Here is an 18,512-nt window from a genome sequence, read left to right on the forward strand (position 1 = left end):
ACTGGGGCTAAACTGGGACCTGCTGGGTCATACTGGGACCCCCTGGGGCTAAACTGGGGTCATACTGGGACCCGCTGGGGCCAAACTGGGGATGCTAAGGCCAAACTGGGACCTGCTGGAGCCAAACTGGGGCCTGCTGGGTCATCCTGGGGACATTGGGGCCAAACTGGTGCCAAACTGGTGACTGCTGGGTCATACTGGGACCCGCTGGGTCATACCGGGGATACTGGGGCCAAACTGGAACCCACTGGGGCCAAATTGGGACCTGCTGGGGTCATACTGGGGATACTGGGGCCAAACTGGGGTCATACTGGGACCCCCTGGGGCCAAACTGAGTCATACTGGGACCCCCTGGGGCCAAACTGGGACCCTCTGGGGTCAGACTGGGTATACTGGGGCCAAACTGGGGACTGCTGGGTCAGACTGAGGATGCTGGGGGCAAACTGGGACCCGCTGGGGCCAAACTGGGGACATGGGGCCCAAACTGGGACCCCCTGGGGTCAGACTGGGGATACTGGGGCCAAACTGGGACCCGCTGGGGCCCAACTGGTTGATGCTGGGACGATGACGTCATCACCGAGCTGTGACGTCACGGAGCAGCCGAGGCCTTTATTGAGTGGGACAGAGGGAAAGGCACTGGGAGGCCACTGGGCCGGACTGGAAGGCACTGGGAAGGGCCCGGGGAGAGGTCACGTGACCCCCCGGGCCTCAGTTTCCCCTTTTTTCCCCCTTTTCCCCCAATTTCCCCCAAATTTCCCCCAATTTTCCTCCTCAATTTCCCCCTTTTCCCTCAATTTCCTCTCAATTTCCCCCATTTTTCTCCCTTTTCCCCTCAATTCCCCCCGATTCCCCTTTTTTTCCCTAAATTTCCTCTCAATTTCCCCCTTTTCCCTCAATTTCCTCCCAGTTTCCCCCCAATTCCCCCTTTTCCTCCCCAATTTCCCATTTTTCCCTCCATTTCCCCCCAATTTCCCCCTTTTTCCCCTCAAATCCCACTTTTCCTCCTCAATTCCCCCCAATTTCCCCTCAATATCCATCTTTTTTCCCTCAATTTCCCCCTTTTTTCCCTGAATTTCCACCTTTCCCCCCAATTCCCCCTTTTCCCCCAATTTCCCCCAAATTTTCCCCAATTTTCCTCCTCAATTTCCCCCTTTTCCCTCAATTTCCTCTCAATTTCCCCCATTTTTCCCCTTTTTCCCCTCAACTTCCCCCCCCGATTCCCCTTTTTTTCCCTAAATTTCCTCTCAATTTCCCCCTTTTCCCTCAATTTCCTCCCAGTTTCCCCCCAATTCCCCCTTTTCCTCCCCAATTTCCCATTTTTCCCTCCATTTCCCCCAATTTCCCCCTTTTTCCCCTCAAATCCCTCTTTTCCTCCTCAATTCCCCCCAATTTCCCCTCAATATCCATCTTTTTTCCCTCAATTTCCCCCTTTTTTCCTCAATTTCCATCTTTTCTCCCCAATTCCTCCTTTTCCCCCAATTTCCCCCAAATTTCCCCCAATTTTCCTCCTCAATTTCCCCCTTTTCCCTCAATTTCCTCTCAATTTCCCCCATTTTTCCCCTTTTTCCCCTCAACTTCCCCTTTTCCTCCTCAGTTTCCCCCATTTTTCTCCCTTTTCCCCTCAATCCCCCCCGATTCCCCCTTTTTTTCCCTAAATTTCCTCTCAAATTCCCCCTTTTCCCTCAATTTCCTCCCAGTTTCCCCCCAATTCCCCCTCAATTTCCCATTTTTCCCTCCATTTCCCCCCAATTCCCCCCTTTTTCCCCTCAAATCCCTCTTTTCCTCCTCAATTCCCCCCAATTTCCCCTCAATATCCATCTTTTTTCCCTCAATTTCCACCTTTCCCCCCCAATTCCCCCTTTTCCCCCAATTTCCCCCAAATTTCCCCCAATTTTCCTCCTCAATTTCCCTTTTTTCCCTTGGTTTCCTCTCAAATTCCCCCTTTTCCCCCAATTTCCCCCCAACTTCCCCCAATTTTCCTCCTCAATTTCCCCATTTTTCCCTCAAATTTCCCCCTCCCTTTCCCCCCAGCTCCCCCCGTGCCTCAGTTTCCCTCCCCCCTCCCCCCATTTCCACCTCCCCAGGGTTTTTTTTCCAGGGAATTTCCGGGCATTTCGGGGCCCCTCCCCCCCCTTTTCCTCCCCTTTTCCCGTTTCCCCTCAGATCCGGCCGCAATTCCGGAGTTTTTCCAGGAGTTTTTCCACCGTTTCCACCTTTTCCCCTCCCCCCCTGCTGGGGGGCTCCTCCAGTTTCAGGATTTTCAGGCGGGGGGGGGGTGGGGGGGGACCCCAACTTCCGACATTTCCAGAACTTCCAGAGGCTTCTTCTTGGCTTTCTGGGGAGGAAACGGGAAGTGAGGGGGGAGGGGAAGAGGAAATGGGGAGGGAAACGCCCTGGGGAGGGGGGAAATAAACGGGAAGTTGGGGGGAAGTGGGGAATAACGGGGGGGAAATGGGAAATTGGGGGGGAAATGGGGAATAATGGGGGGGAAATGAGGAGGAAATGGAGGAAAATGGAAGGGAAATGAAGGGAAAATGGGGGAAACGGAGGGGAAATGGGGGGATGGGGGGAAGTGGAGGGGAAATGAAGGAAAAATTGTGGGAAATAAAGGGGAAATGAAGGGAAAATGAAGGAAAAATGGGGGAAATGGGAGGGAAATGAAGGGGAAATGGGGGAAATGGAGGGGGAAATGGGGGGGAAATAGAGGGAAATTGAGAGGAAATGGAGGGGAAATGGGGGGATGGGGGGAAATGGAGGGGAAATAAAGGAAAAATGGTGGGAATGGGAGGAAATAGAGGGAAAATGAAGGAAAAATGGGGGAAATGGAAGGGAAATGAAGGGAAAATGGGAATGGGGGGGATGGAGGAAATTGAGAGGAAATGGAGAGGAAATGAAGGGGAAATGCTGGGAATTAAGGGGGGTAGAGGGGAAATGAAGGAAAAATTGGGGGAAATAAAGGGGAAGTGAAAGGAAAATGGTGGGGATGGGGGAAGTGAAGGGGAAATGAAGGAAAAATGGAGGAAATGGAAGGGAAATGAAGGGGAAATGGGGGGAAATGGAAGGGAAATGGTGGAAAAGGGAGGAGGAATGGAGGGAAATGGAGCTGAAATGAAAGGAAATGGAGGGGAAGTGAAAGGAAATGGTGGGAATTGAGAGGAAATGGCAGGGAAACGAAGGAAAAATGAGGGGAAATGAAGGGAAAACAGAGGAAATGAGGAGGAAACGGAGAGGAAACAGAGGGGAAATGGTGGGAATGGAGGGGAAATGAAAGGAAACGATGGGAAAGGGCCGGAAAAGGCGGATTTTGGGTGCCAGGGGGGTGCCCGGGGGGGGTGTCCATGGGGGTCAGGGGGTGGCAGGGGGCGTCCCAGTGGGTCCCAGTGGGTCCCAGTACCATGATGTTGGGCAGCGTGGCGTAACGGGGCTCGTTGAGGCGCAGATCCGTGGTCAGCACCGCCGGGAGCCGCAGGCGCAGCCGCTCCAGGCCCCCGTCCACCTCCCGCTCCACTTCCACTTCCTCCCCCGCCACCCGGAGCTGGGAGATGAAGGTGCCCTGGGACACGGGGAGGCTCCCAGTAAGCACTGGGAGAGGCCGGGGGGCTTCCCAGTAAGGCTTGGGGCCGGACCGGTAAGGTTCGGGGTCAGACCAGTAAGGATTTGAGCCTTCCCAGTAAGGATTTGGGCCTTCCCAGTAAGGATTGGAGTCAGACCAGTAAGGATTTGAGTCTTCCCAGTAAGGATTGGAGTCAGACCAGTAAGGATTTGAGTCTTCCCAGTAAGGATTGGAGTCAGACCAGTAAGGATTTGAGTCTTCCCAGTAAGGATTTAGGCCTCCCAGTAAGAATTGGGGTCAGACCAGTAAGGACTTGAGCCTTCCCAGTAAGGATTTGGGCCTCCCAGTAAAGATTGGGGTCAGACCAGTAAGGATTTGAGCCTTCCCAGTAAGGATTGGGGTCAGACCACTAAGGATTTGAGTCTTCCCAGTAAGGATTGGGGTCAGACCAGTAAGGATTTGAGTCTTCCCAGTACGGATTTGGGCCTCCCAGTAAGGATTGGGGTCAGACCAGTAAGGATTTGAGTCTTCCCAGTACGGATTTGGGCCTCCCAGTAAGGATTGGGGTCAGACCAGTAAGGATTTGAGCCTTCCCAGTAAGGATTTGGGCTTCCCAGTAAGGATTTGAGCCTTCCCAGTAAGGATTGGGGTCAGACCAGTAAGGATTTGAGCCTTCCCAGTAAGGATTTGAGCCTTCCCAGTAAGGATTTGGGCCTCCCAGTAAGGATTAGGGTCAGACCAGTAAGGATTTGAGCCTTCCCAGTAAGGATTGGAGTCAGACCAGTAAGGATTTGAGCCTTCCCAGTAACGATTTGGGCTTTCCAGTAAGGATTTGGGCTTCCCAGTAAGGATTGGGGTCAGACCAGTAAGGATTTGAGCCTTCCCAGTAAGGATTTGGGCCTCCCAGTAAGGATTGGAGTCAGACCAGTAAGGATTTGGGCTTTCCAGTAAGGATTTGAGCCTTCCCAGTAAGGATTTGGGCCTCCCAGTAAGGATTTGGGCTTCCCAGTAAGGATTGGGGGCAGACCAGTAAAGACTGGCCCCCCCAGTATGAACTGGGGCTCTCCCAGTATGACCCAGTCCCTCCCAGTAAGCACGACCGGGGCCCTCCCATCACCCCCTTCCCCTCTCCCCAGCTCCTCCACTATCCCACAATCCCTTTCGGCAGGGCCCTGGGGGTCACGTGGGCAGAGGGAGTGGGCGGGGCCTCACCTGGGGCCAATCCAAGATGGCGGCGAGCAGCTGCCCCGTCTGGTTGCAGTCGTCATCGATGGCCTGCGGGGACACGTGACCGGAAGTGAGGGACACGTGACCCGGAAGAGGGCTCAGAACCGCCCTGCGGGGGGCGGAAAGGCCCGAGGGGGACCCGGGGACCCCCCCGGATCTATAGGGGACCCCCCGGATCTATAGGGAACCCCCGGGATCTATAGGGGACCCCCAGGGATCTATAGGGAACCCCCCGGGATCTATAGGGGACCCCCCGGATCTATAGGGGACCCCCAGGGATCTATAGGGGACCCCCCAGGGATCTATAGGGGAGCCCCGGGATCTATAGGGGACCCCCCGGATCTATAGGGGACACCCTGGGATCTATAGGGAACCCCCCGGGATCTATAGGGGACCCCTCCGGGATCTATAGGAGACCCCCCGGATCTATAGGGGACCCCCCGGATCTATAGGGGACCCCCCCGGGATCTATAGGGGACCCCCCGGATCTATAGGGGACCCCCCCGGATCTATAGGGTCTATGGGGGTCTGTAGGGATCTATAGAATCTATAAGATCTCCATAGGGATCTATAGGGTCCAGATCTATGGGGGTCTCTATAGGGATCCATAGGGTCTATAGGGGTCTATAGAATGTATAGGGGTCTACAGTGACCTATAGGGTCCATAGGGGCCTATAGGGCTCTATAGAATCTATAAGGTCTCCATAGGGATCTATAGGGTCCATTGGGGCCTACAGGGGTCTCTATAGGATCTATAGGGGTCCATAGGGCCCATAGAGCTCTATATGGATCTATGGAATGGTCTATAGAATGCATAGGGGTCTATAGTGGCCCATAGAGATCTATAAGGTTCATAGGGGTCTATAAGGATCTATAGGGTCTATAGAATCTATAGGGGCATCTATAGGGGTCTACAGGGATCTATAGGGTCCATAGGGGTCCATAGGATCTACAGTGTCTATAGGGGGTCTACAGAGTCTCTATGGTCTATAGAATCTATAGGGGTCTCTAGGGATGTATAGGGCTCTCTAGGGACCTATAGGGATCTATAGGGTCCAGAGGGGCCTATAGGGCTCTATAGAATCTATAGAAGTCTCTATAGGGATCTGTAGGCTCTCTATAGCATCCAGAGGATCTCTAGGGGTCTCTATAGGATCTATAGGATCCATAGGGTCTCCATAGGGATCTGTAGGGGTCCAGAGGGTCTCTATGGGGTCCATAGGGCTCTACAGGGTCCAGAGGATCTACGGGGGTCTCCATAGGGCTCCATAGGATCTGTAGGGGGTCTATAGGGGTCTATGGGGGCCTATAGGGGTCTGTAGGGGTCTCTAGGGGTTTATAGGGATCTATAGGGGTCCATAGGGGTCTATAGAGATCTATAGGAGTCTATAGGGGTCTGTAGGGGTCTGTAGGGGGTCTATAGGGGTCCATAGGGGTCTATAGGGATCTATAGGGGTCCATAGGGGTCCATAGGGGTCTATAGGGGTCCATAGGGGTCCATAGGGGTCTATAGGGATCTATAGGGGTCCATAGGGGTCTATAGGGATCTGTAGGGGTCCATAGGGGTCTATAGGGATCTATAGGGGTCCATAGGGGTCTATAGGGATCTATAGGGGTCCATAGGGGTCTATAGGGGTCTGTAGGGTCTGTAGGGGGTCTATAGGGGCCTATAGGGATCTATAGGGGTCTATAGGGATTTATAGGGGTCTATGGGGGTCCATAGGGGTCTGTAGGGGGTCTATAGGGATCTATAGGGGCCTATAGGGGTCTATAGGGCTCCATAGGTGTCCATAGGGGTCCATAGGGGTCTATAAGGATCTATAGGGGTCTATAGGGATTTATAGGAGTCTATAGGGGTCCATAGGAGTCTATAGGGGTCCATAGGGGTCTATAGGGGTCTGTAGGGGGTCTATAGGGCTCCATAGGGATCCATAGGGGTCTGTAGGGGTCTATAGGTGCCCCCAGGTCCCGGTACCTGTTTCCCGAGCAGCACCAGGTCCGGTTGCAGTTTCCTGACCAGCGCCCCCAGCGCCAGCGACGCCTCCCGAGGCCCCACGGGAGCCCCCGGCCCCGAACGGAGCAGAACGGCCCGGTCAGCCCCCAGCGCCAGGGCGCTGCGCAGGGCATCCTGGGACACCAGTAACCACCAGTGAGGGACCAGTAACCACCAGTAACCCCTCCCGGTCAGCCCCCAGCGCCAGGGCGCTGCGCAGGGCATCCTGGGACACCAGTAACCACCAGTAACCACCAGTAACACCAGTAACACCAGTAACCACCAGTAACCACCAGTAACCACCAGTAACCCCTCCCGGTCAGCCCCCAGCGCCAGGGCGCTGCGCAGGGCATCCTGGGGGACCAGTAACACCAGTAACCACCAGTAACCACCAGTAACCACCAGTAACCACCAGTAACCACCAGTAACCCCTCCCGGTCAGCCCCCAGCGCCAGGGCGCTGCGCAGGGCATCCTGGGAACGGACCAGTAACACCAGTAACCACCAGTAACACACCAGTAACCACCAGTAACCACCAGTAACCACCAGTAACCCCTCCCGGTCAGCCCCCAGCGCCAGGGCGCTGCGCAGGGCATCCTGGGGGACCAGTAACACCAGTAACACACCAGTAACCACCAGTAACCACCAGTAACCACCAGTAACCCCTCCCGGTCAGCCCCCAGCGCCAGGGCGCTGCGCAGGGCATCCTGGGAACGGACCAGTAACCACCAGTAACCACCAGTAACCACCAGTAACACACCAGTAACCACCAGTAACCACCAGTAACCACCAGTGAGGGACCAGTAACCACCAGTAACCACCAGTAACCCCTCCCAGTCAGCCCCCAGCGCCAGGGCGCTGCGCAGGGCATCCTGGGGGACCAGTAACCACCAGTAACCACCAGTAACACACCAGTAACACCAGTAACCACCAGTAACCACCAGTAACCACCAGTAACCACCAGTAACCACCAGTAACCACCAGTAACCACCAGTAACACCAGTAACACACCAGTAACACACCAGTAACCACCAGTAACACACCAGTTACACACCAGTAACACACCAGTAACACACCAGTAACCACCAGTAACCACCAGTAACACCAGTAACCACCAGTAACCACCAGTAACACACCAGTAACACACCAGTGACACACCAGTAACACACCAGTAACCACCAGTAACACCAGTAACACACCAGTAACACACCAGTGACACCAGTAACACACCAGTAACCACCAGTAACACACCAGTAACACACCAGTGACACCAGTAACCACCAGTAACACACCAGTAACACACCAGTAACACACCAGTGACACCAGTAACACCAGTAACACACCAGTAACACACCAGTAACACACCAGTAACACCAGTAACACACCAGTAACACACCAGTAACACACCAGTAACACACCAGTAACACCAGTAACACACCAGTAACACACCAGTAACACACCAGTAACACACCAGTTACACACCAGTAACACACCAGTAACACACCAGTAACACCAGTTACACACCAGTAATACCAGTAACACACCAGTAACACACCAGTGACACACCAGTAACCACCACCAGTGACACACCAGTGACACACCAGTAACCACCAGTTACACACCAGTAACACACCAGTAACACCAGTAACACACCAGTAACACACCAGTAACCACCAGTAACACCAGTAACACACCAGTAACCACCAGTAACGGACCAGTAACCACCAGTAACCACCAGTAACCACCAGTAACCACCAGTAACCACCAGTAACCCCTCCCGGTCAGCCCCCAGCGCCAGGGCGCTGCGCAGGGCATCCTGGGGGACCAGTAACACCAGTAACCACCAGTAACACACCAGTAACCACCAGTAACCACCAGTAACCACCAGTAACCACCAGTAACCACCAGTAACCACCAGTAACCACAAGTAACACACCAGTAACCACCAGTAACCACCAGTAACACCCCAGTAACCACCAGTAACACACCAGTAACCACCAGTAACACACCAGTAACACACCAGTAACCACCAGTAACACACCAGTAACACACCAGTAACACACCAGTAACCACCAGTAACCACCAGTAACACCAGTAACACACCAGTAACACACCAGTAACACACCAGTAACCACCAGTAACACACCGGTAACACACCGGTAAACACACCAGTAACCACCAGTTACCACCAGTAACCACCAGTAACCACCAGTAACACCAGTAACCACCAGTAACCACCAGTAACACCAGTAACCACCAGTAACACCAGTAACCACCAGTAACCACCAGTAACACCAGTAACCACCAGTAACACCAGTAACCACCAGTAACCACCAGTAACCACCAGTAACACCAGTAACCACCAGTAACCACCAGTAACCACCAGTAACACACCAGTAACCACCAGTAACCACCAGTAACCACCAGTAACACACCAGTAACACACCAGTAACCACCAGTAACACACCAGTAACACACCAGTAACACACCAGTAACACCAGTAACACACCAGTAACCACCAGTAACACACCAGTAACACACCGGTAACACACCAGTAACACACCAGTAACACACCAGTAACACCAGTAACACACCAGTAACCACCAGTAACACACCAGTAACACACCGGTAACACACCAGTAACCACCAGTAACACCAGTAACCACCAGTAACCACCAGTAACCACCAGTAACACACCAGTAACCACCAGTAACCACCAGTAACCACCAGTAACACACCAGTAACACACCAGTAACCACCAGTAACACACCAGTAACACACCAGTAACACACCAGTAACACCAGTAACACACCAGTAACCACCAGTAACACACCAGTAAACACACCGGTAACACACCAGTAACACACCAGTAACACACCAGTAACACACAGTAACACACCAGTAACCACCAGTAACACACCAGTAACACACCGGTAACACACCAGTAACCACCAGTAACCACCAGTAACACACCAGTAACACACCAGTAACACACCAGTAACACACCAGTAACCACCAGTAACACACCAGTAACACACCGGTAACACACCAGTAACCACCAGTAACCACCAGTAACACACCAGTAACCACCAGTAACCACCAGTAACACACCAGTGACACACCAGTAACACCAGTAACACACCAGTAACCACCAGTTACCTCCCAGTGTCCCCCAGTCCCTCCCAGTTCTCCCATTTAGAACCCCAGAACTTTTGGGGGGGTTTCAGGTTTTTTGGGGCATTTCGGGGATTTTTGGGGCATTTTGGGGCTTTTGGGGCTTTTCAGGAACCTCCTGGGGATTTCAGGGATTTCAGTTCCTGGAGTTTGGGGCAATTTCAGGGCTTTTCTTGGGGATTTCAGGATTTTTGGGGGAATTTCATGGATTTTTGGGTCATTTCAGGGATTTTTGGGGGGATTTCAGGGTTTTTTGGGGTTTTAACGGATTCTGGGGGGTGTTCCATGGATTTTTTGGGGCGTTTCATGGATTTTCTTGGGGATTTCAGGATTTTTGGGGGGATTTCAGGATTTTTGGGGGTTTTCGGGATTTTTGAGGGGATTTCAGGATTTTCTTGGGGATTTCAGGATTTTTTGAGGGAATTTCACAGATTTTTGGTGGGATTTCAGGATTTTTGGGGGGATTTCAGGATTTTTGAGGGGATTCCAGGTTTTTTTGGGGATTTAATGGATTTTGGGGGGTGTTCCATGGATTTCTTGGGCGTTTCATGGATTTTTTTTGGGGATTTCATGGATTTTCTTGGGATTTCAGGTTTTTTAGGGGCATTTTGTGGATTTTTTGGGGGGATTTGGGGATTTTTGGGGCACTTCATGGATTTTTGGGGGGATTTCCAGGTTTTTTTGTGATAAATGGATTTTTTGGGGGCGTTTCCTGGATTTTTGTGGGGATTTCACGGATTTTTGAGGGGATTTCAGTGTTTTTTGGATTTCATCAATTTTGGGGCACGTTTTCTGGATTTTTGGGGTGATCTCATGGATTTTTTTGGTCATTTCCTGGATTTTTGGGGACATTTCATGGATTTTTTGTGGGATTTCAGTGGGTTTTTTGGGGATTTAATTGATTTTCTTGGGGGATTTCAGGATTTTTGGGGGGATTTCAGGATTTTTGGGGGATTTCAGGATTTTTGGGGGGGATTTCAGGGTTTTTGTGGGGATTCCAGGTTTTTTTGGGATTTAATGGATTTTGGGGGGTGTTCCATGGATTTCTTGGGCGTTTCATGGATTTTTTTGGGGATTTCATGGATTTTCTTGGGGATTTCAGGTTTTTTAGGGGCATTTTGTGGATTTTTTGGGGGGATTTGGGGATTTTTGGGGCACTTCATGGATTTTTGGGGGGATTTCCAGGTTTTTTTGTGATAAATGGGTTTTAGGAGGCGTTTCCTGGATTTTTTGGGACATTTCATGGATTTTTTGTGGGATTTCAGTGGGGTTTTTGGGGATTTAATTGATTTTCTTGGGGATTTCAGGATTTTTGGGGGGATTTCAGGATTTTTGGGGGGGATTTCATGGATTTTAGGGGGGATTCCAGGTTTTTTTTGGGATTTAGTGGATTTTGGGGGGTGTTTCATGGATTTTTTGGGGCATTTCATGGATTTTTGAGGGGATTTCAGGATTTTTGAGGGGATTTCAGGATTTTTGTGGGGATTTCAGGATTTTAGGGGGGATTCCAGGTTTTTTTGGGATTTAATGGATTTTGGGGGGTGTTCCATGGATTTTTTGGGCATTTCATGGATTTTCTTGGGGATTTCAGGATTTTTGAGGGGATTTCAGGATTTTTGGGGGGATTTCATGGATTTTAGGGGGGATTCCAGGTTTTTGGGGATTTAATGGATTTTGGGGGGTGTTTCATGGATTTTTTGGGGTGTTTCATGGATTTTCTTGGGGATTTCAGGATTTTTGAGGGGATTTCAGGATTTTTGGGGGGATTTCAGGATTTTTGGGGGGATTTCAGGATTTTTGGGGGGTTTTCGGGATTTTTGAGGGGATTTCAGGATTTTTGAGGGGATTTCAGGATTTTTGGGGGAATTTCATGGATTTTAGGGGGGATTCCAGGTTCTTTTTGGGATTTAATGGATTTTGGGGGGTGTTCCATGGATTTTTTTGGGTATTTCATGGATTTTCTTGGGGATTTCAGGATTTTTGAGGGGATTTCAGGATTTTTGGGGGAATTTCATGGATTTTAGGGGGGATTCCAGGTTCTTTTTGGGATTTAATGGATTTTGGGGGGTGTTCCATGGATTTTTTTGGGTATTTCATGGATTTTCTTGGGGATTTCAGGATTTTTGAGGGGATTTCAGGATTTTTGAGGGGATTTCAGGATTTTTGGGGGAATTTCATGGATTTTAGGGGGGATTCCAGGTTTTTTTGGGATTTAATGGATTTTGGGGGGTGTTTCATGGATTTTTTGGGGTGTTTCATGGATTTTCTTGGGGATTTCAGGATTTTTGAGGGGATTTCAGGATTTTTGGGGGGATTTCAGGATTTTTGGGGGGATTTCAGGATTTTTGGGGGGTTTTTCGGGATTTTTGAGGGGATTTCAGGATTTTTGAGGGGATTTCAGGATTTTTGGGGGAATTTCATGGATTTTAGGGGGGATTCCAGGTTCTTTTTGGGATTTAATGGATTTTGGGGGGTGTTCCATGGATTTTTTTGGGTATTTCATGGATTTTCTTGGGGATTTCAGGATTTTTGGGGGGGATTTCAGGATTTATGGGGGAATTTCATGGATTTTAGGGGGGATTCCAGGTTTTTTTGGGATTTAATGGATTTTGGGGGGCGTTTCATGGATTTTTTGGGGGATTTCAGGTTTTTTAGGGGCATTTTGTGGATTTTTTGGGGGGATTTGGGGATTTTTGGGGCACTTCATGGATTTTTGGGACCATTTCATGGATTTTTTTGTGGGATTTCAGTGGGGTTTTTGGGGATTTCATTGATTTTCTTGGGGATTTCAGGATTTTTGTGGGGATTTCAAGGATTTTAGGGGGGATTCCAGGTTTTTTTGGGGATTTAATGGATTTTGGGGATGTTCCATGGATTTCTTGGGCGTTTCATGGATTTTTTTGGGGATTTCAGGTTTTTTAGGGGCATTTTGTGGATTTTTTGGGGGGATTTGGGATTTTTGGGGCACTTCATGGATTTTTGGGGGGATTTCCAGGTTTTTTTGTGATAAATGGGTTTTAGGAGGCGTTTCCTGGATTTTTTGGGACATTTCATGGATTTTTTGTGGGATTTCAGTGGGGTTTTTGGGGATTTAATTGATTTTCTTGGGGATTTCAGGATTTTTGGGGGATTTCAGGATTTTTGGGGGGATTTCATGGATTTTAGGGGGGATTCCAGGTTTTTTTTTGGGATTTAGTGGATTTTGGGGGGTGTTTCATGGATTTTTTGGGGCATTTCATGGATTTTTGAGGGGATTTCAGGATTTTTGAGGGGATTTCAGGATGTTTGGGGGGATTTCAGGATTTTTGAGGGGATTTCAGGATTTTTGAGGGAATTTCACAGATTTTTGGGGGGATTTCAGGATTTTTGGGGGGATTTCATGGGTTTTAGGGGGGGATTCCAGGTTTTTTGGGGGATTTAATGGATTTTGGGGGGTGTTCCATGGATTTTTTGGGGCGTTTCATGGATTTTTTTTGGGGGTTTCATGGATTTTCTTGGGGATTTCAGGTTTTTTAGGGGCATTTTGTGGATTTTTTGGGGGGATTTTGTGGATTTTTGGGGCACTTCATGGATTTTTGGGGGGGATTTCCAGGGTTTTTTTGTGATAAATGGATTTTAGGGGCGTTTCCTGGATTTTTGTGGGGATTTCATGGATTTTTGAGGGGATTTCAGTGTTTTTTGGATTTCATCAATTTTGGGGCACGTTTTCTGGATTTTTGGGGTGATCTCATGGATTTTTTTTGGTCATTTCCTGGATTTTTGGGGACATTTCATGGATTTTTTGTGGGATTTCAGTGGGGTTTTTTGGGATTTAATTGATTTTCTTGGGGATTTCAGGATTTTCTTGGGGATTTCAGGATTTTTGGGGGGAATTCAGGATTTTTGGGGGGATTTCATGGATTTTAGGGGGGATTCCAGGTTTTTTGGGGGATTTAATGGATTTTGGGGGGTGTTTCATGGATTTTTTGGGGCGTTTCATGGATTTTTGTGGGGATTTCAGGATTTTCTTGGGGATTTCAGGATTTTTGAGGGGATTTCAGGATTTTTGGGGGGATTTCAGGATTTTTGAGGGGATTTCAGGATTTTTGAGGGGATTTCAGGATTTTTGAGGGGATTTCAGGATTTTTGGGGGGATTTCAGGATTTTTGTGGGGATTTCAGGAGTTTTGGGGGGATTTCAGGATTTTTGGGGGGATTTGGGGATTTCCGTGGGGATTTCAGGATTTTTGGGGTGCTGACCTGGTTCTGGGGGGGTCCGACGGAGACGGCGATGACCTCGCTGGCCTCCCCCCCCTCCTTCATCCTCACCCCCTGCTCCAGGGCGATCTCACAGAAGGGGTTCAGGGAGTGCTTCACCCCCTCGCTCTGAACCCCCAAACCCCCCGGGGCCACCCGGACCTGTGGGGGGGGGACACGGGAAGTGGGGGGACCCCCGGGACGGGGGGGGGGCCCAGAGGGGACACGGGGGGGGGAGGGGACCCCAGAGGGGACATGGGGGGGGGACCCATGGAGGGGACACGGGGGGACACTGGGGGGGGAAATGGGGGGATGGGACCCCCAGGAGGGGACATGGGGGGGGATGCAGGGGGGGGGACGGGGGGGAGGGGACCCCAGGACATGGGGGGGGAGGGGATAAGGGGGGGAGGGGATAAGGGGGGGGGGGGACCCCCAAGAGGGGACACGGGGGGGGGAGGGGACCCCAGAGGGGACATGGGGGGGGGACCCATGGAGGGGACACGGGGGGACACTGGGGGGAAAATGGGGGGATGGGACCCCCAGGAGGGGACATGGGGGGGGGATGCAGGGGGGGGACGGGGGAGGGGACCCCAGGACATGGGGGGGGAGGGGACGGGGGGGGGGACCCCCAAGAGGGGACACGGGGGGGGAAATGGGAGGGAACATGGGGGGAGGGGATGGGGGGGACAGGGGGGGGAAATGGGGGGACAGAGGGGGGGTGGGGGGGGGGGGCACAGGCAGGGGGGACCCCAGAGGGGACACGGGGGGACACTGGGGGGGGGGAATGGAGGGATGGGACCCCCGGGAGGGGGACATGGGGGGGGGATACAGGGGGGGGGATCGGGGAGGGGACCCCAGGACATGGAGGGGGACCCCAGAGGGGACACGGGGGGGGGAGGGGATGGGGGAGGGACCCATGGAGGGAACACAGGGGGGACACTGGGGGGGAAAATGGGGGGATGGGACCCCCAAGAGGGGACACGGGGGGGGGCAGGGGGGGGAAATGGGAGGGAACATGGGGGGAGGGGATGGGGGGGACAGGGGGGGGAAATGGGGGGACACAGAGGGGAGTGGGGGGGGGGGAAACAGGCAGGGGGGACCCCAGGAGGGGAAATGGGGGGGAGGGGACACTCAGAGGGGACATGGGGGGGGACAAAGGGGGGGGACATGGGCAGGGGGGACCCCAGAGGGGACACGGGGGGGAGGGGAAATGGGGGGGGGGGGACACGGATAGGGGGGACCCCGGGACACGGGGGGGGGGGGGGGGGGGATGGGACATGGGGGGGACACGGGGGGGGGAAATGGGGGGAGGGGACCCAAGGAGGGGACAGAGGGGGGGAACGGGGGGAAAAATGGGGGGAATTGAGTGGGAAATGGGGAAACTGAGGCACAAAAGGGAAACTGAGGCACAGGGGGGACCCGGGAGCGTCTGGGTGACCCAAACCCCTCAGTGCTCCCAGTACCCCCCCAGTTCTCCCAGTAACCGCACAGTGACCCCCCCAGTACCCCCCCGTACCTCCCAGTGATCCCCCCCCAGTACCCCCCAGTTTCTCCCAGTAACCTCCCAGTGACCCCTGCCCGTGCTCCCAGTGCCTCCCAGTACACCCCAGTTCCTCCCAGTACCCCAGTTTCCCCCAGTACCCCCAGTTTCTCCTGGTAACCTCACAGTGACCTCTCCCAATCTCTCCCAGTGGCCCCTGCCCGTACTCCCAGTACCTCCCAGTGCCCCCCAGTGACCCCCCCCAGTTTTCCCAGTAACCGCCCAGTCAACCCCCCCAGTACCACCGTTTCTCCCAGTAACCTCCCAGTGACCCCTCCCAGTGACCCCTGCCCGTGCTCCCAGTGCCTCCCAGTTCTCCCAATATCCCCCAGTACCTCCCAGTGACCCTCCGAGTACTCCCAGTACCCCCCAGTTCCTCCCAGTACCCCCCCAGTTTCTCCCAGTAACCGCCCAGTGACCCCTCCCAGTCCCTCCCAGTGACCCCTGCCCGTGCTCCCAGTGCTCCCAGTGCTCCCAGTGCTCACTTTGACCGCGAAGTCGATCACGCGCTTCACCCCCACCATAACCTTCAGCGGCGCCATCGCTGCGCCCGCGAGGCCCCGCCCCCTGCCGGGCCACGCCCCCTGCCCGGGCCACGCCCCCCCCCTGCCCCGGGCCACGCCCCCCGCCAGGGCCACGCCCCCTGCCCGGGCCACGCCCACACCCAGGGCCCCGCCCCCCTGCCCCGCCCACACCCAGGCTCCACCCCCGGCCATGCTCCGCCCCCTGCCCCGCCCCCCACACCCACTGGGGAGGGACTGGGAATGAATGAGAGGAGCTGGGAGCACTGGGGGGGGTTACTGGGAGGTATTGGGGAGCGTTACTGGGAGCACTGGGGGGGATTACTGGGATTTCCTGGCAGCACTGGAGGGTTTACTGGGAGTTACTGGGACGGTTACTGGGAGCACTGGGGGGTACTGGGAGGGACTGGGGAGTTACTGGGAGGGACTGGGAATGAATGAAAGGAGCTGGGAGCAGTGGGGTGGTTACTGGGAGCAGTGGGAGGATTACTGGGAGTTACTGGGAGGGTTACTGGGAGCAGTGGGATAGTTACTGGGAGCACTGAGGGGGTACTGGGAGTTACTGGGATGGTCACTGGAAGCACTGGGGGGGTGCTGGGGGGGACTGGGAATGAATGAGAGGAACTGGGAGCGGTGGGGGGTTACTGGGAGTTACTGGGAGCACTGGGGGGGTTACTGGGGGGAGTTACTGGGAGCACTGGGGGGTTACTGGGAGTTACTGGGAGCACTGGGGGGGTTACTGGGGGGAGTTACTGGGAGCACTGGGGGGGTTACTGGGAAGTTACTGGGAGCACTGGGAGGGTTACTGGGGGGAGTTACTGGGAGCACTGGGGGGGTTACTGGGAGTTACTGGGAGCACTGGGGGGGGTTACTGGGAGTTACTGGGAGCACTGGGAGGGTTACTGGGGGGAGTTACTGGGAGCACTGGGGGGGTTACTGGGAGTTACTGGGAGCACTGGGAGGGTTACTGGGGGGAGTTACTGGGAGCACTGGGGGGGTTACTGGGAGTTACTGGGAGCACTGGGGGGGGTTACTGGGAGTTACTGGGAGCACTGGGAGGGTTACTGGGGGGAGTTACTGGAGCACTGGGGGGGTTACTGGGAGTTACTGGGAGCACTGGGAGGGTTACTGGGGGGAGTTACTGGGAGCACTGGGGGGGTTACTGGGAGTTACTGGGAGCACTGGGAGGGTTACTGGGGGGAGTTACTGGGGAGCACTGGGGGGGTTACTGGGAGTTACTGGGAGCACTGGGGGGGTTACTGGGAGTTACTGGAGCACTGGGGGGGGTTACTGGGAGTTACTGGGAGCACTGGGAGGGTTACTGGGGGGAGTTACTGGGAGCACTGGGGGGGTTACTGGGAGTTACTGGGAGCACTGGGAGGGTTACTGGGGGAGTTACTGGGAGCACTGGGGGGGTTACTGGGAGTTACTGGGAGCACTGGGAGGGTTACTGGGGGGAGTTACTGGGAGCACTGGGGGGGTTACTGGGAGTTACTGGGAGCACTGGGAGGGTTACTGGGGGGAGTTACTGGGAGCACTGGGGGGGTTACTGGGAGTTACTGGGAGCACTGGGGGGGGGTTACTGGGAGTTACTGGGAGCACTGGGAGGGTTACTGGGGGGAGTTACTGGGAGCACTGGGGGGGGTTACTGGGAGTTACTGGGAGCACTGGGGGGGTTACTGGGAGTTACTGGAGCACTGGGGGGGTTACTGGGAGTTACTGGGAGCACTGGGGGGTCCGTGTATAAAATTCCCAGTTTATTCCAATCCATACAAAGGGGGGGGGAGGGGCAATAAATAGGGGGAGGTTTGGGGTCCCCAGGGCGGTTCTGGTTGGTTCGGGTCGGGTCGGTTCTGGTTGGTTCTGATTGGTTCGGGTCAGGTTCAGGTTTGGGTTCGGTTCCGGTTGAGTTGGTTCTGATTGGTTCAGATTCGGTTCGGGTTGGTTCCAGTTGGGGTTCAGGTCCGGGTCGGGTCGGTTCCGGTTGGGTTGGGTTCAGGTCTGGATGAGGTCTGGTTCGGTTCGGGTTGGTTCTGTTCGGGTCCAGTTTGGGTCAGGTTGGGGGTCCGGTTCAGATCCGGTTTTGGTCTGGTTCGGTTCGGGTCTGGTTCAGGTCGGGTCCAGTTTGGGTCCATTTCAGGTTAGGTTGGGTCCAGGTCGGGTTGTGGTTCGGTTCTGGTTCAGGTCTGGTTCGGTTCCAGTTCAGGTTCGGGTCGGGATTGGGTCCGGTTTTGGTCGGGTTCGGGTTGGGTCGGGTTCGGTTCGGGTCA

General features: G+C 53.7%; 1 protein-coding gene across 1 annotated transcript; it reads right to left on the minus strand.

The window, feature by feature from the left end:
• Positions 1-2,032: 2,032 nt before the first annotated feature.
• ETFB (electron transfer flavoprotein subunit beta) lies at positions 2,033-16,288 on the minus strand. The gene is made up of 6 exons (XM_071732668.1): positions 16,207-16,288; positions 14,185-14,343; positions 6,756-6,908; positions 4,766-4,828; positions 3,395-3,553; positions 2,033-2,335 (listed from the first exon to the last, which is right to left on the minus strand). Exons 1-6 carry the CDS (start codon positions 16,261-16,263, stop codon positions 2,261-2,263), a joined length of 666 nt encoding a protein of 221 aa, XP_071588769.1. The 5' UTR covers positions 16,264-16,288; the 3' UTR covers positions 2,033-2,260.
• Between the last annotated feature and the right edge of the window lie 2,224 nt (positions 16,289-18,512).

This window comes from Heliangelus exortis, unplaced genomic scaffold (genome assembly GCF_036169615.1).
Source record: "Heliangelus exortis unplaced genomic scaffold, bHelExo1.hap1 Scaffold_287, whole genome shotgun sequence".
NCBI classification, from domain to species: Eukaryota; Metazoa; Chordata; class Aves; order Apodiformes; family Trochilidae; genus Heliangelus; species Heliangelus exortis.